This window comes from Folsomia candida, unplaced genomic scaffold, assembly GCF_002217175.1.
Source record: "Folsomia candida strain VU population unplaced genomic scaffold, ASM221717v1 Fcan01_Sc004, whole genome shotgun sequence".
In the NCBI taxonomy this organism is placed as follows: Eukaryota; Metazoa; Arthropoda; class Collembola; order Entomobryomorpha; family Isotomidae; genus Folsomia; species Folsomia candida.
Window position 1 is genome coordinate 9,140,016 of NW_019091196.1, and position 18,088 is coordinate 9,158,103.

The 18,088-nt window shown below is 36.9% G+C and overlaps 2 protein-coding genes across 2 annotated transcripts; both read left to right on the forward strand.

Moving 5' to 3' along the window:
• Nucleotides 1-1,583: 1,583 nt before the first annotated feature.
• LOC110849369 (sodium-dependent nutrient amino acid transporter 1) lies at nt 1,584-13,959 on the forward strand. Its single transcript, XM_022096775.2, has 20 exons — nt 1,584-2,354; nt 3,339-3,395; nt 3,475-3,573; nt 3,665-3,730; nt 4,750-4,813; nt 4,975-4,989; nt 5,064-5,211; nt 5,574-5,780; nt 5,857-6,008; nt 6,077-6,195; nt 6,267-6,278; nt 6,356-6,389; nt 6,459-6,516; nt 6,583-6,723; nt 6,797-6,845; nt 6,956-7,132; nt 7,209-7,384; nt 7,466-7,611; nt 13,509-13,558; nt 13,627-13,959. The coding sequence occupies exons 1-20, from the start codon at nt 2,316-2,318 to the stop codon at nt 13,717-13,719; spliced, it is 1,902 nt and encodes a 633-aa protein (XP_021952467.1). The 5' UTR covers nt 1,584-2,315; the 3' UTR covers nt 13,720-13,959.
• A 122-nt stretch (nt 13,960-14,081) lies between these two features.
• On the forward strand, nt 14,082-17,807 carry LOC110849370 (sodium-dependent nutrient amino acid transporter 1). Its single transcript, XM_022096776.2, has 18 exons — nt 14,082-14,578; nt 14,649-14,719; nt 14,786-14,827; nt 14,903-14,919; nt 14,990-15,007; nt 15,068-15,223; nt 15,310-15,502; nt 15,574-15,688; nt 15,766-15,802; nt 15,879-15,997; nt 16,112-16,163; nt 16,229-16,280; nt 16,350-16,487; nt 16,568-16,616; nt 16,693-16,869; nt 16,943-17,219; nt 17,305-17,399; nt 17,619-17,807. Exons 1-18 carry the CDS (start codon nt 14,393-14,395, stop codon nt 17,709-17,711), a joined length of 1,887 nt encoding a protein of 628 aa, XP_021952468.1. The 5' UTR covers nt 14,082-14,392; the 3' UTR covers nt 17,712-17,807.
• Nucleotides 17,808-18,088: the final 281 nt, after the last annotated feature.

Consider the following 18,088-nt stretch of genomic DNA (forward strand, 5'->3'; position numbering starts at 1 on the left):
CACATATTGCAAAAATGTGTAACGATTTGGTTTGATATTTCTGCAGAGGTTCGTAGCCTCTTTGAATATTTATTAAAATGATCGTTTTTAGCCCGAGTCAGAGGCCTAGGTGCTTGCGCACCAGTTCCTCCCTCTGTTCGGAACACGATATCTCTCTTTTACCTTATCATATCGATTCTGTGTATATATTTAAAACATGTTAAGTTTAGAGTTAGGTTCGAAAATGAGGAAAATCGATTAAATAGTTGGCCCGTGGGGGTCATACTAGGTCGGGTGGGGCTGTTGATGCAGAATATTCTAACCGGTCTTAGAATGCTGATAAAATTAGGGATATTGGTCATATTTGAGTATCAAATTAGTGCCTTAACAGGCAAATTATTGTGCGGAAAGTCCATTTATGGTCACTTTAACTGATTTCTATGAATTGTGAAAATCAGAAATTTGATATTTGCATATGTTTATGAACTATTAATAGGGAGTTAGATTTTCGAAATTGCTGTCCTTCATATTTAGTATGCACATTGGTCACCTATGCGACCCACACCGAGTTTTATAAATTTAGTGCAGCATGTTCGTACATTATTTAGTGTAAAATATTGACCAAGGTCTCAAACAGAGTAGCTCTCACTGACTAGTAAAAGTACGTATTTAAGAGGACAGAAAGCTCCTGGCTCGGGCTACATATATTAAGTTTACACAGTAAAAATTTTGCACTATATGATTTTAAGTGGAATCTGTGCGTAACGCGTCAACATACATGTGTAGATACACACTTAGTTTGCACTTATGTATGTAGATTATTAATTTATGCATACATCCTTTTGCAATTTTGCATGAATTATTTATTTTGAGTAATTACTCGTATTTAGTTCAAACATTTTATCAACTCATTCACTTTTATTGACCGCATATCGCACAAATATTTGTGATACACACAATTCGACGAAAAGTTCTACTAACCTTTGAATTTTTGCGATACAAATTATCCCAACTAAATAGATCATTCAAAATATCAGTAATCCTCCTGACAGTCTTGAGTATCCAACTAATTCTGGGATTTGCCCAACTTTGTTGAAAATTACACATACAACGAATCTAAAATGACCTCAGTTTTTCATAATAACCAAACCACTAAACTCATGCTGGATAATTTTACATTCATTTAATTGTTGCCATCTGGAACCAATTGTCGCAAAAATAGACGTACATACATACGTTCTCCGTCACATTAAATATTAAAATTAATGTTATTATTAGTACTCGAAGCAAAAACTAGCTACTTACTTTCCACCTGCAAACGTATTATACAATGTGTATATTTATTTGATGACACATAAATAAGTACGTGCATGATTATATACACAGCCATACGTACATAAAAATATACAGTGTATAATGATGGAAAAGATGTAAATGTAAAATCATAAAAATCCTTGTACTGAGAATTCGCAAATTGTATCTATACATACACAAAGTCTTTGGAATGGAATTGTTATCTACTCGGATACACACATAGATATTTATGTATCTGCCGATCGATGTTGTAAATTGATGCACATTAATCCCCTCATGTTCATTCCTTATCTAGCGATTTGTGCAGGATTACGTACATTATTCCCATTATTCTGTTCCTTTTAAACTACAAAACAAAAAAAGTGGTAAAACCTGAGGCATGATTATTATATCACACAGACAGCCAGACACTTGACTATCTTCTAAGAATAAAAATTGCCATTGAGCCAGGAGTGGATTGAATCGTTTACAAGTGATCTTGTAATTTCATTGATGCAATTTCCTTCATTTTTTATCGTCATCCAATGACCACTCTCTACGGAGTAATAGTGACGTATTAGCAAACATACTTATGTACATAGTTGTGCATGAGAAGAAAAAAAAAATACATGGATAAACTTGGTAATAATTCTGTGAATTTATTTTCGAGTTGATTTGCCAAGTCAATTGTTTCTCTGCGTTTTTGCAAATATAAAGCTGGTGCTGGACTTTGTTAAAGTCCAGCTCTGAATACAAAGGACATATCTACATGCAGAGTTGCAGAGCGTCAAATCCAGTTCTATGTAGCTTATCTGGTAGCTTATGCGCACATATAGATTAATCGTACAACGGGATATCATTTGATGGTGGATGAAGCTAAAGTTGTAAAAATAAAGAATTGTAGATTCAGTACCGCTTTGGCGTTCCGAAAGAGTTAAAGTGCCTTGTAAAATACTTGTTCAAAGTAACAATTATTGTTTCAAAAAGTGATTTAAAACTTTTCATTCAACTACATAAGAATAAGGACGTTTCCAATCAAGACGATGAGTGACAGCAGTAGCAACAAGATTTATCCGAAAACGGTAAGAAAATCATAAAAAATTATATCAACGTTATCAAGTTTTTTAAAGGTTTTTCATATTTTAAGTAGGTGGCATTTACAATAATTCGTTGTCCATAAGTTTCCCGAAGTTGTTCAATTTCTCATGAGTACATTTTGCATGGCCTGCAATATATTTTCTTCTCAAATGCATAATAAATTGTGTAGGGATAAGAGGAGAAGGAGAGTCACTTGAAGTAGTAGTTCTCGAGTTGGAAGCCGTGCGTAGTTTTCGTGGGGTGTAATTTTCTAGGTTGTAGGTTAGGTTACATAACCATCCAGTTTGTCGAATTATTATTCTTTAGGTGGAATGGAAGAATTTGGACATGGTTTGACATCATGTGTCGAATTGTGCATAAGGAAGGAGAGAGGAAAAATTACGAAGGAAGACCGCATAACGGTCAATAAATTGTAATATGACCCTTCTGCAGCACTCAAGTGGATAATCCCAGAGGGAGGTGTATGTAAATACTCATAAGAAGTCGATACCCTCTGAAGTAGTAGCAATAACCTCAAAGTTCCCAATCCCGGACATAATTTCATCTCATTTCATTTTCCTGATTCCGGTATTTAGGTACATACTTACATACGTAAACACATACGTCATTAAAATGCTATGATAGTCTAAATTTGACACTTGTTATCTCGTAAAACAAATTCCAGCTAATCACATTGAATAACATCTTATCTCATGCATTCATATTATGAAGATGATAATGCAGCATCGATCAATCACCATCATATATTATGCCCCTTCTAGTAATAAATTACTGCATAAAATAAACAAACAATACGATTATAGCTACTACCCATATCATAATATGAACGATTGTAATTAACAACGCATATCATCGTTATGACCTTAAACCTATGTGTTTGGTTTTTTGTTTGCATTTCACTAATTCACATAATTCCTGATGTGCTAAAAATAAATTCTTACCAAGAATTAATCTCTATTCAATAACAGGATATCGACCACGGGCATGAAAACAATGGATACATAAATGACGAGCGACCGGGCGAGGTATGCAAAATTTTAATACGAATTTCAAAATTTTGTTTGTTAATCTTGTATAAAGTATTTTTAATAACATCAATTTCAGGGGGCTAAAAGCAACTATCCTTCAACGTTGCAGCCAGAACACATAACTAATTATGATGAAATTTCAAAGCCAGCAACGGTGTGGAGTAGTGATCCGACGGTACATTCCATATTATTTAATCCCCATGATGTTCCTTAAAATGTATATATTTCTTTTGTTAGTAAACATATTCTTATAACTCTATCCTCAGAACCTCGAATCTGGTCCAGGTGATGGAAAGAATGACGGTCGTGAGACCTGGGATAATCCGATTGAAGTAATTATTCCTCCTTAGTTATTAAGTAGCTTCAGCTACTTTATGTGAAGACTTTGTCTGTCTGTCTGTCTGTCCGTCTGTCTGTCAGCAGGATATCAGGAGAACGGATCGAGATAATCGAAATCGGTTTTCGCCATCATACATAGGACCCCAGGGGGAGGATCCTATCAACTTTTGGGGGCAACCGGACCACACCCCCTTTGGCGACAGGGGGTGTGGTCGGGGCAAAATGAGATTTTTAGTGCAATTTAATCTATAGGTGAAATAGAGTAAAATTATGTGTTCCGGAGTTGTGCCACACCCCCTCGGCGCCAGGGGGTGTGGTTGGGGCAAAATGAGATTTTTAGTGCAATTTAATCTATGGGTAAAATTAGGTGAAATTGAGTGAAATTAAATGAAATTAAGTGAAATTAAGTGAAATTAAGTGCTTCCCCGATTGTGCCACACCCCCTCGGCCCCAGGGGGTGTGGTTGGGGCAAAATGAGATTTTTAGTGCAATTTATTCTATGGGTAAAATTAAGTGAAATTGAGTGAAATTAAATGAAATTAAGTGAAATTAAGTGAAATTGAGTGTTTCCCCGATTTTGCCGCACCCCTTCGGCGCCAGCGGGTGTGGTTGGGGCAAAATGAGATTTTTAGTGCAATTTAATCTATAGGTGAAATAGAGTAAAATTATGTGTTCCGGAGTTGTGCCAAACCCCCTAGGCGCCAGGGGTGTGGTTGGGGCAAAATGAGATTTTTATAAAAAATTAATCTATAGATGAAATAGAGTGAAATTAAGTGTTCCCGAGTTGTTCCACACCCCCTCGTCGCCAGGGGGTGTGGTCGGGGCAAAATGAGATTTTTACAAAAAATTAATCTATAGGTGAAATAGAGTGAAATTAAGTGTTCCCGAGTTGTGGTGGGACCGTTTGGGGTGAAGTACGTCTGAAGCTACTTCCGTATGCGCGTTTGCGACGGTTTATTCTTACTTACAATTAGTTCTTATATTTTTTATTCTTACATAATTATTCTTACAGTTCCTTTTATCCTGTATTGCGATGAGCGTCGGCCTCGGAAATGTGTGGCGTTTTCCTTTCACAGGTTGGTTGGTAGTCATTTCTTTATATCAGCAATCAATTTAACTACACAACGTGCTCTTATAATTTCACTTTTTCGTAATGTAAATAACCTAAATTAAAAATTTGTGTATATAAAATCCAAATAAAATTATTTTTACTCTTTTTCATGACTAATTCCGACAGCTCTCAGTAACGGAGGTTCGTAAACATTTATTCAACTTGGTGCATATTTTGTCCTTGTCGAATATTACATTCTATCAACCTCAATATAGGCGGAGCTTTCTTAATCCCGTACCTCATCGTACTCATCGTCATTGGAAGGCCAATCTACTACTTGGAGATGTGCATGGGTCAATTTTCACGTTATGGTCAAGTGAAAGTCTGGAATATGGCACCCCTCTTCAAAGGAATTGGCTACGGGTAATTAACTTGATGTACCATAATAACTTGACCGGTTTTGATAAACCAAACTTCTCACCGAGTTGATGGAGTTGCTAAATTTGTCGCACATTTATTAACTCGTACTTAATAAATGCCCAACTCGACACCCATCAATTGTTTTTTTTGTTTGATGTAATGATGTAATTGCTTGATGTAATTTGATGTTTGATGTAATACCGTTTGTAGATATGTCGAAAAATGTGGTTAGCACATAAACCTGTAACACTTATAGGGTATTACTAATTTAAAGGAGCCTATTTTCGCATACATTTCAATAAGGGCATTACGTATGCACCAGTCAAAGTAATACTAAACAACAAACGATATTGTGCTTTATTTAGCTCTATGATCGGCACCATTTGCGTGGTGTCCTATTACTGCAGCATCATGGCCGCTACTGTGTTTTATTTTTGTGCGTCCTTTCAAAAAAATCTGCCTTGGGATTATTGTCAAAAGAGCTGGGCTGGAGAATTAATTTGCAACGACGACGGAACTCTAAATGCCACGTATAATGTGAAAAATGAAACAATTGCGTCTCTTTATTACTAGTAAGTTTCTCCACCTTTAGTTAATTAGTACATTTGGTTGAATGCTTATTGAGACGATATTTTGCCGTGTTTGCAGTAACGAAGTTTTTCCTCAGAAGGATGATATTTCAGATGGGCTAGGGAAACCGGACTGGAGGCTGTCACTGTGCTTATTATTTTCATGGATTTGCATCTTCTTGTCTCTTTGGAAGGGCGTTAAGTCATCGGGGAAAGTCGCATATTTCACGGGTAACAAAAATTAGCAAAAAATGAACACATACGGAATTGTCCTTGTGACACACTAATTTGTATTTCAGCTATTTTTCCATACGTCGTTCTCATAATTTTGCTCATTCGTGGGGCTACATTAAAAGGGGCATGGAAAGGGATTAAATACCTTATTGAACCTCAATGGGATAAGCTGTACGATCCAAAGGTAAGTATTTTGTCAACAAATAATTAAGACGCACAACTTTAATTATCAACCGTTTTGTTTCTCTTACCCAGGTTTGGTATGCGGTATGTTAAATATTAGCTATATTGCTGTATTACATGTACATTTTTGATAAATTACTAATTTCATGCATGTCTTTTAGGCCGTGGGACAGTGTTTTTTCTCCCTTTCTACAGGCAAGATTAGTCATGCACTACATTTGCACTTTCACTGGAAACTGTAATTAATTGTACCTTTCTCCTCAGGATTCGGGCCCATAATAATGTTCTCCAGCTACAACCCATTTAGTCACAACGTTTACCGGTACATAGATTTATACACATTCCACAAACTTGTCCGGTTTAATAATATCTTCCAATGTTCCATCAGAGACGCTTGGGTAATCAGTTTTATGGACACTTTCACCTCGATTTTAGCAGGATGCACAATATTTGCCGTTCTTGGCTATCTATCAGAAGAGACTGGGAGACCAATTAGCGAAGTTGCGGGGTTTGCAGGACCTGGCCTAGCGTATGTTTTATAATTAATTCGCAATACATAGATTTTGTGTACTAACTTTCACTTTCAATTATTATTCACACAGCTTCGTCTCTTATCCTGAAGCGATCGCACAGTTTACCTTTGTCCCACAGGTGGTTAACTCGTTCCTCGTATATTATGAGTTATAATAATTGTTTGGTACATATACGTACATATTTTATCATCAAATCTAACTATCTTTTTGCTAATTACTCATTTTTAGCTGTTCGCCGTCCTATTCTTTTTGATGCTTTTCACATTAGGAATTGGTTCCGCAACGTCGTTAACTGGTGGCATCATTACCATAATTTGTGACCAGTTCAAATCCTTCAAAAAATGGCTTGTAACTCTAGTCGTTTGCATAGTTGGCTTTTTCTCTGGTCTGATGTTCGTAACGGAGGTACATAAATAAGTCACTTCAACTTTCACTAAAGTCATACCAATTAAGTAAGTATTTCTCAAATACCAAATATTAGGGAGGTGGTGCCATGGTGGGGCTGATTGACCACTTTGGAGCTAGCTTCGTGATCTACCTTATGGCGATGCTGGAGGTTGGGGCAGTCGCGTGGGTCTACGGACTTAACAGTTTCTGTAAAGATATCGAATTCATGCTGAAGATTAAAGTGGGATGGTATTGGAAGATCTGTTGGGGGTAAGATTAACTTGAAATGACATTCAACTTATGAGTACAAAATCAAATCAGAAATGGCTGACTCACATTATTATTAATTAGGTTTCTCATCCCAGTGGGTTTATTTGTTATATTTGTCTACGCCATGGCCACACAGGAGCGAATGGTGTACGGAGAGGTGCCTTACCCCACAAGTGCGGTCGCGTGCGGCTGGACGCTGGCTGCGGTAGCTTTATTTGTTGTTCCAGGTATGACGAATTATGCCTTCCAGACTGTAATTTCGACACTATTTGCGTATCCAACGCACTACCCGGGTTCTACTGCTAGGTTGTAGTGAGAAAAATGACTCAACTGACCAATTGACAACTCCTTACACTACAATAAATATGACACCACGATACAGATTTACAATTGAAAAATCCCCACTGATTTATTCCCACACGAGACTTATTAAAATTGATGACGTGGCTTGGAGGGAGGAGAGAGAAATGGCTGACTTGATCGAAAACATAAAAATGGTAACTTCTCGTGACAAACCCTACTCCCAACCCTGGAAAATATTACCTACCTACGAACCTGGTTAGTAGTACACTTGGACCCCGGGTAGTACAGTTCGACCGGCCGAAGGCCGGTCGAAATTATCTGCGAGCAAATATATAATGATGAGCAGAAAATGAACAAGACCAGTTGGAAGTACACTACAACTAGTACAAAATTGATAGAAAAGCACACCAATCGCTAAAAGTAGTACACAAGGTGTACTACACATCGATCACTAGATAATAAATGGAACATACACCTGTCCTCGATAATGTAGTACACCTCGGCCGATACAAAATGAGTAGAAAATGCACATTACTAGATGAGCTAGTACACTTCGACCAACAAGAATATGGAGAAAATTAATTTACGACCGAATGGAAGTAAACTTCGACCAACAGAAGATCTGTAAAAAGTACACGATCGATTGGACGTACACTTCGACAAACACCAAATCTGAAAAAAATGCACCATCGAATTGTAGTACAATTCGACCAACACCAAAAATCTGGAAAAATGCACGATCGAAGGGTAGTACACTTTGCCCAGCACAAAAATCAGAGAAAAGTACGCATCGACAACTGGGAAATACGCTTAGACCACCGAAATACATTAATAATTATATTTCAAATTGCAATCCCAAACTGTTCTGTCGACGAAAATTACGCAAAGCTGTTTGAGATTTGGTAATTTTCACAATATTAGATAACAAAGCTGGCAAACGATCAAATAAAGTTTCAGACCTGCGTTAATTCGATTCAAGTTGACAATTTAAATTAGTTGCAGGTTTTACATTTATGAACGACTTCAATTTTTTGCCCAAACTTGATTTTGCCGAGTTACGAGTTTGTACTTAATTGCACATTTCTTTGTTCCTAATTTATTACCTAGTTTATGAGATACAACGAGTGATAAGTCGCTTCAATTAATATGAGCGCTACTTGCATTTAGTTTTGTAGCTGGACACAGTTTTTATTGCTTTCTCGACTTAATAATGGTGAATGACTTATTCATTGACTTATTCATTGACCAGCTAGATTTTCGGGTCCTACGTTTTCGGAAACCCATTTCCTTCTAACGTAGGAAATAAGGTTCCTATTTTAAGCCCTCTCATTCACAAACGTTAGAGGTTAGCCTCTTAACGACGAAGTAGATACACACATTTATGTAGTACATATTTTATTTTCCGTTGACGTCACAACACAAATATGTGTAAATACTGCATAAATTAGCCTCACATAAAAATTTCTCAAAAAAGTATTTCCTTGATATTTTATGGAAAACCCGATAATAAAAATGAGGTTTTCTCGAAGTTGTCTCGAGGTTGTTTATCTTCTTACATCTTGGCGTTTGAGAACTGGTTGAAAATTTTAATTGGTTGGTAGCAGGTGTAATTATGAAATTTGCATCGTGTCGGACGGAAATTTTATTAGAAAAACAGTAGCGCGAATGAGGTTACCAAAATGAGGAGTCAATAAAAATTCTACGTCTCGCTTCTTGAATTACTCTTTTTCTACTTTATCATTTCAATTCATACTATTTGACGGTTTAACTTCACACAAGATACAAAATAATGTGCGCAGGATTTTTGGAAAGCTACTGAATTGAGGCATAAAAATGCAACGTTCACTTTAAAAAAATTTGAATAATTTATCGGCAACGAACGCCCTCGGAAAGTTTGCTACATTATTGGATGTTCCTCTTTAAGGCCTATTTCATACCCTTCATTCTAGCGTTGTTTTCATTTCATTTTCACAATTTGTTTATCGTCGGATTTATTTTCCTTTCACCAAAAAGTGCCGCCATGCCAACAGCAGATTGAAATTTATACATATATACCGTAAATACTCTATTTATGGCGGGGCTAAAATCCAAAACTAGGTGTCACAGACCTGGCTACAATTAGAGACCGGCTATAATTAGAGACCCGGCCAAATTTTGTTCCGCGCTAATTTATAATATTATAAATCACTTTTTGTTAAGATTACCTAGATACATTCTTGGTCAAATGAAATTAAAAGTTTTGTACATTTTGACCTCATTCGTACAATCAACGAATGTACAACATTTTTGGATGGGCTGTGAACGGGGACAGAGCTGATAAGACAGGTCATAATTATGTAGAGGCCCGGCCATAATTGGGGACCCGGCTATAATTAGAGACCCGGCTAAAATCTTGAAATCTTAGTCTCTAGACCCGGCTATATTTAGAGACCGGCTATAATTAGAATAGGGCTATAAATAGAGGTTTTACGGTATTTGCATTCATTTGGTTTTCAGTTCGGTCTCATTTTCAAGCCGTTTCGCGCATTTGGAAACCTTTTTCTTGTTTTTTCTGCTCTCCACTAACCCCTCTGACACGGATTACCAGCACGGACGAAAATACAAATGGACCTGCCGACGTCTTAGCAGGCTACGGTAGATAATCTATTTATAGCGGGCTCAAAAGCCAGCACGGGGTATAAGCCGGCTCACTTCGGCTACAGTCACAAACCGGAAAGAATTAGAGACCGGGATCATTTTAACTCGGTTAGACATATGTACATACCTTGAAGAACTTAAAACGCATGAAGGGAAAACTTGAGCTTAAGACTCCGTTGCAAATACAGTATTTACGGTACCCACAGCGGATGTTACATGGGCTTAGATAGAAATCTTAGGGATAGATCTATAGATTTAGCTAAGCCTAAAATCTATAGATAGAAATCTTAGGGGTCAAATGGTCGGACGCTAGTACCCGGTTCCAAATGAAGCTTATTGAAAAGATTTTTAGCTCGTATAGAAGTAATCGGAAAGTTTGTTCCAGGAAAAGCTTAATTCAGTAGTAAGCATTTAATTTATGCAAGTGTATGGAGGAAAAAACACAAATTTCAGGGGTGTCAAAAACTGTCCAATTATTACTAGAGTTTGATGTGAACAAAATCCCTGGGGCCAAATACTCTCCGACAATGTGTTGACATGCAAGGGCGCAAAGTCTATCAAACATTCACGCACAACTTAAAAAGTTGACGATGAGTTAATCGAGCTTATTTCCAGATTATACTATATCTCACTTCTAAAGTAGAGTTATGCTCATTGCAACAACCACAACCGCAACCATAATCTCCACAAAAATCTTTTCAAAGTTTCCCGAACCCACTGCTGATTCGTTGAGTAGCATATCTTTCGAAGAATCATGAGGATAAAGCCATACTTCATCGGAGCTTAACGCAGACTCTTCATCTTCGGGATTTATTTTTGTACCCATTATCCTGCCGAATTCCACGGGGTTTGAAAATTAGTAGAACCATTCGGTTGTGACCATAAGTGGGAAGGATCAGTCCAAAGTATACTGCCTTTATGAAAATACTGAGGGTAGTCCACATCCGTCAAAACGATTTTGACCTTTAATATCTTTGGCACTTGGTGGTAATTTCAACTTCAAATTTTGTGAATTAATAAGCACTAGCGTTGGTATTGTAGTTGCAAAATTTCAATTTTCTAGTGTAAAAAGCACACCTTCAACTAACCCCAAAGTAAAACAATGATGATTTTTTTGTTCCAGACATAAATTACCCGATGAAAGGACATGGTGCAGTTGCTGATAGGCTAGAAATGTCGGGAAATAGCAAATTGTGTGAGCCCATGTCCGTAGTACACAATGCAGTTTAAATTTTGATAAAAAATAGCTGGGTAGAGTTTCAGAGTAAAAGTATAACAGCCCCCAATTTGTCAAAATTTCGCTAATTTTTCCCAAGTACCTCCATTGCACGAAATTAAACATTTATAGTTCAAAATCTGTTTGCATTAGCATCAGTAATGTCTCCTCTAACTGCTAAAATAATAGACATGAAAAAATTTCAGCTATTGTGATTTATAAAATTCCATTTAACACAAAAACAAACTTTATTCACGCTTTTTTTGTACAAATCCACCTGGTATATACCAGGTGGATTCCATTCCATTCCATTCCATACGTATGGAATGAATTTAAAAAAATTGGGAAATTTTGAGTTACTTATAAAAGCCACATAGATGCCAAAAATTTTCGTACCACCCACATAAAATTCCATAAACAATTCACAATTCTAGAACGTTTTAAAAATATTCTGAAACTTAAAATTTATGTAGTTTTGGAAAGTTTTAGAACAGAACTATTTGTTCGTATGCATATATCTCTGGCGCCATTTAGACTAGCGAATTGAAATTTTGTACCCATAATGCTGACTATAAGGTGAACAAATTGTAAAAATTTCAATTCAAAATTTATACTAGCGTCAAATATATTAAAGGTCAAAATCGTTTTCACGGATGTTGACTACCCTCAGTATTATAGGGGTAACGGTAAACGCACCTCAAGGGGCCTCCATTTCCAGGTTCATGGTTTCTTACTTTTGCGTCAAACTTCAATTTGAGCAAAAACGAATTTTGTTCATGCTAGTACACTAGCAAAGTGTTAGTAGTACACTTGGAAAATTGTGTAAGATTTTCCAGGGTTGCCTACTCCAAGCAACTTTGCGTGCCTTTTAAGACAGCATTATTACCCAAAAGCCAGACTATAATGAACGATTTGCATATAATTTTTAGCCGAAACCAGGGTTTATATAAATGTCATGTCCGTCTGTCTTTCGATAACTCTCGAACGAATTGGCCGATTTTTAACAAATTTGATACAGACATGTATCTGGGCAATCCAACGACAAAGTTCGAAGATGGGTTCGATCAGAAACGATTTAGACTGGTGTGGGTCATATGAGTGGGTGGGGTATTATGCATCAAAATTTCAAAATCGTCGTAGAAAGCTCAAATTTGTTACAGAGGCTGCTAATTGCCCGTAATAGAAGAATATGAAGTGAAATTGGTAAAAATTTTTAAATGACGGGACCCGTTGGGGTGACCCATACCGATTTTAATAGCTTGTCTCAAAAAGCTGAACTTCGGAACGGTGATACTTAATGGCTTCAACTCCCGGATCTCGATGCCTTTTGGATATGTTGTAGCGTCCCATGAATGAACAAGAACCCCTGAACTGGTTTGACCCCATGACCACATTTGCGCCCGCCACACCCACTCAAAGGTGCCCAAAAATCGCTTTCACTCCAGCTTTCACTCACTCAAATCCACGCCAAAAATCCAATTTTAGTCGGATTTTGAAATTTCTTTCACCATTATACTCCCAGATAGTTGTTCTTTTATATTCAACATCAAACTCAACTTTTTGAAACTTGTAGTATTTTTAAAATTTAAAATTCTGAATGAGCATTGTTGTAGTAATCAACAAAGCAAATTATGCCTGCGACATAATCATCAAAAAAGTTGAGTTTGATGTTGTATATGAGCATAGTGGTGAAAGAAATTTCAAAATCCGAGTAAAATTGGATTTTTGGCGTGGATTTGAGTGAGTGAAAGCTGGAGTGAAAGCGTTTTTTGGGCACCTTTGAGTGGGTGTGGCGGGCGCAAATGTGGCCATAGAATCAAATCACTTCAGGGTTATTGTTCATTCATGGGACACTACAACATATCCAAAAGGCATCGAGATCCGTGAGTTGATAGTACACAACCTCCCCTCCTAAGATGTGACCCATTCCGATTTCGAAGAGTTTATATATTCAGTTAAAATTTAAAGGGTTTGGACTTCACGCAATATACACTAGAAAATCTGTTGGATTGTATGAGGTAATACAAAAAATAATTGACGTTACGAGATCCTAATCGTTTTATTCAAATTGTCAAAATTTTTCTAGAAATTCAAGGAATCTTTACTACCCACGAAACATTGGGGTCCAACGGACCCTGTTCTGCGACAAGAATGGATTGAATTTAAGAAAACGGCTTAAACAATTAATCTGTGATATAACTTAAATGCCACAAAAATGAAAACTGTATCATAAATTTAAATATGTTTATCCGAATTATTTAATATCTAACTAATCAAATATTCTTACGTTATTTAACTTATATAAAACTAGTATCTTGTTGTTAAATTAATATTACACAAAACCTACCATGTAACCATCAGATAAGGGTACACGCAGACAGTATTGATAAAAATAGTAAACACGTCCATAAATAATGAGTACAAGTTTAATTGCTTCCGCGGATAAACTTTTTCCTTTGAATGTATGCACATTACAAGGTTATGTCCATACTTGACCCTATCGGTTTTCTACCCCACTTTTATTAATTACTACGTCCGTCAATCATTCCACATTATATAACCAACCCACTCCAACATGTACACAGATAGAGTGCATAATCAAATACTAGACATTTTCCTCTTCCACTTATTCTTATCGCGTAAACCTTCACACTTATCTTCCCAACTTTAAAACAATGCTTGCACACAATCAATCACGAAACAATTTAATGGATTTCATCATATTTTTTGAATTGCTTTCGGCTCATTAATGAATTCGGCGTGGGTTGGGCCGGAATCACTTTGTTTGGCGTTGGAGTCTGTTCAGAAGGGACGATACACACGCCACAAGGTCACAGATATATACATAAAATATGGAACCCGCGATACCAACGGTTGATGTGGACAGTCCACCACCATATAATGATCTACCCCCACAACAGCAGCAGGGCTACTTAAACGATGCCTTTGTTCCTGATGGAGGTGACGAGGAAAAGAGCAGGAAAAATCTCCAATTTGGCGACGATCCAAAGCATGTGACCATTTGGAGCAAAGAGACAGTAAGCCGAAAAAAAGTTAATCGTATACAGCATGATACGTATGTACATGAAAATGCAATGCACTTCTTAGGATGCTGATAACCCCGAAGGTGAAGGTGATGACGAAGGTCGCGATGTGTGGGACAGTCCCGTAGAATTTTTGTAATTTCTATGAATTTAATTAAATATTTAAGTATATATTTATTACATATATTTTAATTTTCGCAGGCTTTCATGCATTTCAATGAGCGTCGGTCTCGGAAATGTTTGGTAATTCTTTTCACCAAATTTTATTATTTATTTATCCAATTTTATTTTTGCTAATTAATTTTGCCAATCCCACAGGCGCTTTCCGTTCACAGGTATGATCATTGATCTTGCATATTTATACCAACTTTCACCATATCGTTAACTGTTTTCCTTTGTTCACAGCCTATAGCAATGGAGGAGGTGTGTGTTATAATTTACTGGCATAAAATTTCTCAGTCGACTAACTTTGCTTTCACTCAGGTGCTTTTTTGATCCCCTACATCATCGTCCTTATCGTCATTGGAAGGCCAATTTACTATTTGGAGATGTGTTTAGGCCAGTTTTCACGTTACGGTCAAGTGAAAATCTGGAATATGGCACCAATCTTCAAGGGCGTGGGCTATGGCTCGATGATTGGTGAACTTACTAAACACTGAATGCTAAAACACCACATAAAATACTTCAAACTTTGACTAAAATTCAATTAATAAAATTCCCCACAGGTACAATTTGCGTCGTTTCGTATTACTGCAGTATTATGGCGGTCACTATATTTTATTTTTTCGCCTCCTTTCGAAAAACTCTCCCGTGGGATTATTGTGATAGGAGTTGGGGTGGTGGTTTTTGTAATGAGAATGGAACATTAAATCCCACTGTAAATACCGAGAACAAAACCATTGCTTCCCTTTATTATACGTTAGTCCCACATATATTTATTTAGCAAACAATATGAATAAAAATTGAAAAATGTTTTTATTTGCCATCAGGATGGAGGTGTTTCCGCAGAAGAATGACATTTCTGATGGATTAGGAAAACCTGACTGGCGACTTTCACTTTGTCTTCTTGCGTCCTGGATCATCATCTTCTTTTCCCTTTGGAAAGTATGCATTTCACTTCATTTTATTTCATTGTATTTCCTATCCTTCATTTGAAATGCTATTTATCATTGAAATCGAAGGGGGTAAAATCATCGGGAAAGGTGGCCTACTTCACGGGTAACAAAAACGTAGTAAAATAATATGGAATTGTCCTTCTAACACACCCAATTCGTTTTTAATCAATTTTTTTCAGCAATTTTTCCGTATGTCGTCCTTACCATCATGCTCATTCGTGGCGTTACATTAAATGGGGCATGGAAAGGCATAAAATACTTTATCGAACCACAATGGGACAAAATCTATGAACCAAAGGTAATGTCAGAAAGCAATAATTATGTAAAAGACAGCTTTGCTTATTAACCATTCGGGTGTAGAAAGAACAAACTAGTGAATCTGTTAACTTCTAATATGGTAAAATACTTGTAGGTTTGGTCTGCTGCAATCGGTCAGTGTTTTTTCAGTCTTGGAACAGGGTTTGGTAAGCTTCAAAAAGCTGTGCATCGTTATCTCTAATAATTTACTAACTTTCTCCACTTTCTCCAGGACCTATAATCATGTTCTCAAGCTACAATCCATTTAGACACAACGTCTACCGGTATGTAGACACGTTTGGATACATTTCTATCTTCCTACATAATTTATACCGTGTCCTAAAATCCTACAGGGACGCGTTGGTCATCAGTTTCATGGACACTTTCACCTCGATTTTAGCAGGATGCACGATATTTGCCGTGTTGGGCCATTTATCCGAAGAGACTGGGAGGCCAATTGAAGACGTGACCGACGGTGGAGCTGGCCTTGCGTGAGATTTTCAAACTATTTATTTCGTACCACGCATTTTTTGTATTAACTCTCACTCTCAATTTTTTTTTACATATTTAGCTTTGTCTCTTATCCTGAAGCCATTGCAAAGTTCACATTTGTTCCACAGGTACATATGTATGCTCAATTAGTTACATAATTTCATCCTAATTTTTTCAACTTTCTCCACGACCAAATATGTGCAGTTGTTCGCCGTCCTGTTTTTCTTGATGCTTTTCACTCTTGGGATCGGATCCGCAACGTCCCTCACGAGTGGTGTTATTACCATAATTTGCGACCAATTTCAAACCTGGAAGAGGTGGTTGGTCACGCTTATAGTTTGCGTAATCGGTTTCTTTTCGGGTCTTTTGTACGTAACGGAGGTAAATACGTCACCCCAACTTTCACTCAAACCATACCAATTAAGTATTTCTCAAATGCCAACGACTTAAACAGGGAGGAAACGCATTAATTGACTTCATAGACTTTTTCGGAGCTAATTTCGTCGTGTATCTGATGGCAATGTTGGAGGTTGGGGCAATCGCGTGGGTCTACGGACTTAACAGTTTCTGCAAAGATATCGAATTCATGCTGGACAGGAAAGTGGGATGGTACTGGAAAATATGCTGGGCCTTCATTATTCCCGTGGGACTTTTTGTAATTCTCGTCTACACCATGGCCACTCAGGAGCAAATGTTGTACAATGGGGTGCCCTATCCCACAAGTGCAATTGGTAAGATGACGAAACCTTTGTTAATTCCTAGCTTCCAAAGAATTGCATTACATACAATTAGTTTTATCATTCTAATTTTATCCAGCCTGTGGATGGATTCTGGCTGGGGGAGCAGTCCTTGTAGTACCCGCAGCAGCTCTACATTCGATAAGGACAAGGAAGTCACAAGGTTTTGTCGAAGTAAGCAAATCATCAAGAAGTAGTTAGTAGCTGTAGTGCGTTATTAAACTTGTTTATCTAATCTGCATGTATGTACTTATCACGAATAATTATAATTGTCACCCTCGTATTACTCCACTCTCTAAATATTCACAGATTGCAAACATAAATAACAAAAATTATCTGTAATCTTAGAAAGATTAATTAATGATATGTTATGCATATTTCTTGTTATTTCAGAAATTCAAGGAGGCTCTTCAACCAACGAAGCACTGGGGACCTAAAAACCCTAAACTTCGCCGAGAATGGGAAGAGTTCAAGAAGAACAATTAAGCCGAATCTTTAAGATATTTAAAACATGCTATTTTTTTAATGACAAACTAAAAATCAGAACTGAATTTGAAATAAATAAACATTTAAAAATCATGATCGCAATCTTTGTAAACATAATTTGTTGACTCATCTAAAAAATATTTTAATATTGCCATTTGCGCACGCACTGATTCACGAAATTTGCCATTTAGGCTAAATAATCATCCTGGCTCAAATATTTATTTACAATTGTTGATGACGACCCATCCACTGACATGACATTATTGCAGATAATTCAGATTATTGTCGGTATTTTGTGCAAAAATGCATTGAAATATTGGACTCGATTACTGCATATTCAGTGTATATGATGTTAACCGATCTCATTAATGTAAATA

Excerpts from the sequence above, each read along its gene's own strand:
- LOC110849369 (XM_022096775.2), top strand. The coding sequence starts at position 2,316 with ATGAGTGACAGCAGTAGCAACAAGATTTATCCGAAAACG. Across the intron at positions 6,724-6,796 it reads TTTGCAGGACCTGGCCTAGC|CTTCGTCTCTTATCCTGAAG; the intron begins GTATGTTTTATA and ends TTATTCACACAG. Across the intron at positions 7,133-7,208 it reads GTCTGATGTTCGTAACGGAG|GGAGGTGGTGCCATGGTGGG; the intron begins GTACATAAATAA and ends ACCAAATATTAG.
- LOC110849370 (XM_022096776.2), top strand. The coding sequence starts at position 14,393 with ATGGAACCCGCGATACCAACGGTTGATGTGGACAGTCCACCACCATAT. Across the intron at positions 15,689-15,765 it reads TCTTCTTTTCCCTTTGGAAA|GGGGTAAAATCATCGGGAAA; the intron begins GTATGCATTTCA and ends TTGAAATCGAAG. Across the intron at positions 16,281-16,349 it reads TTTAGACACAACGTCTACCG|GGACGCGTTGGTCATCAGTT; the intron begins GTATGTAGACAC and ends AAAATCCTACAG.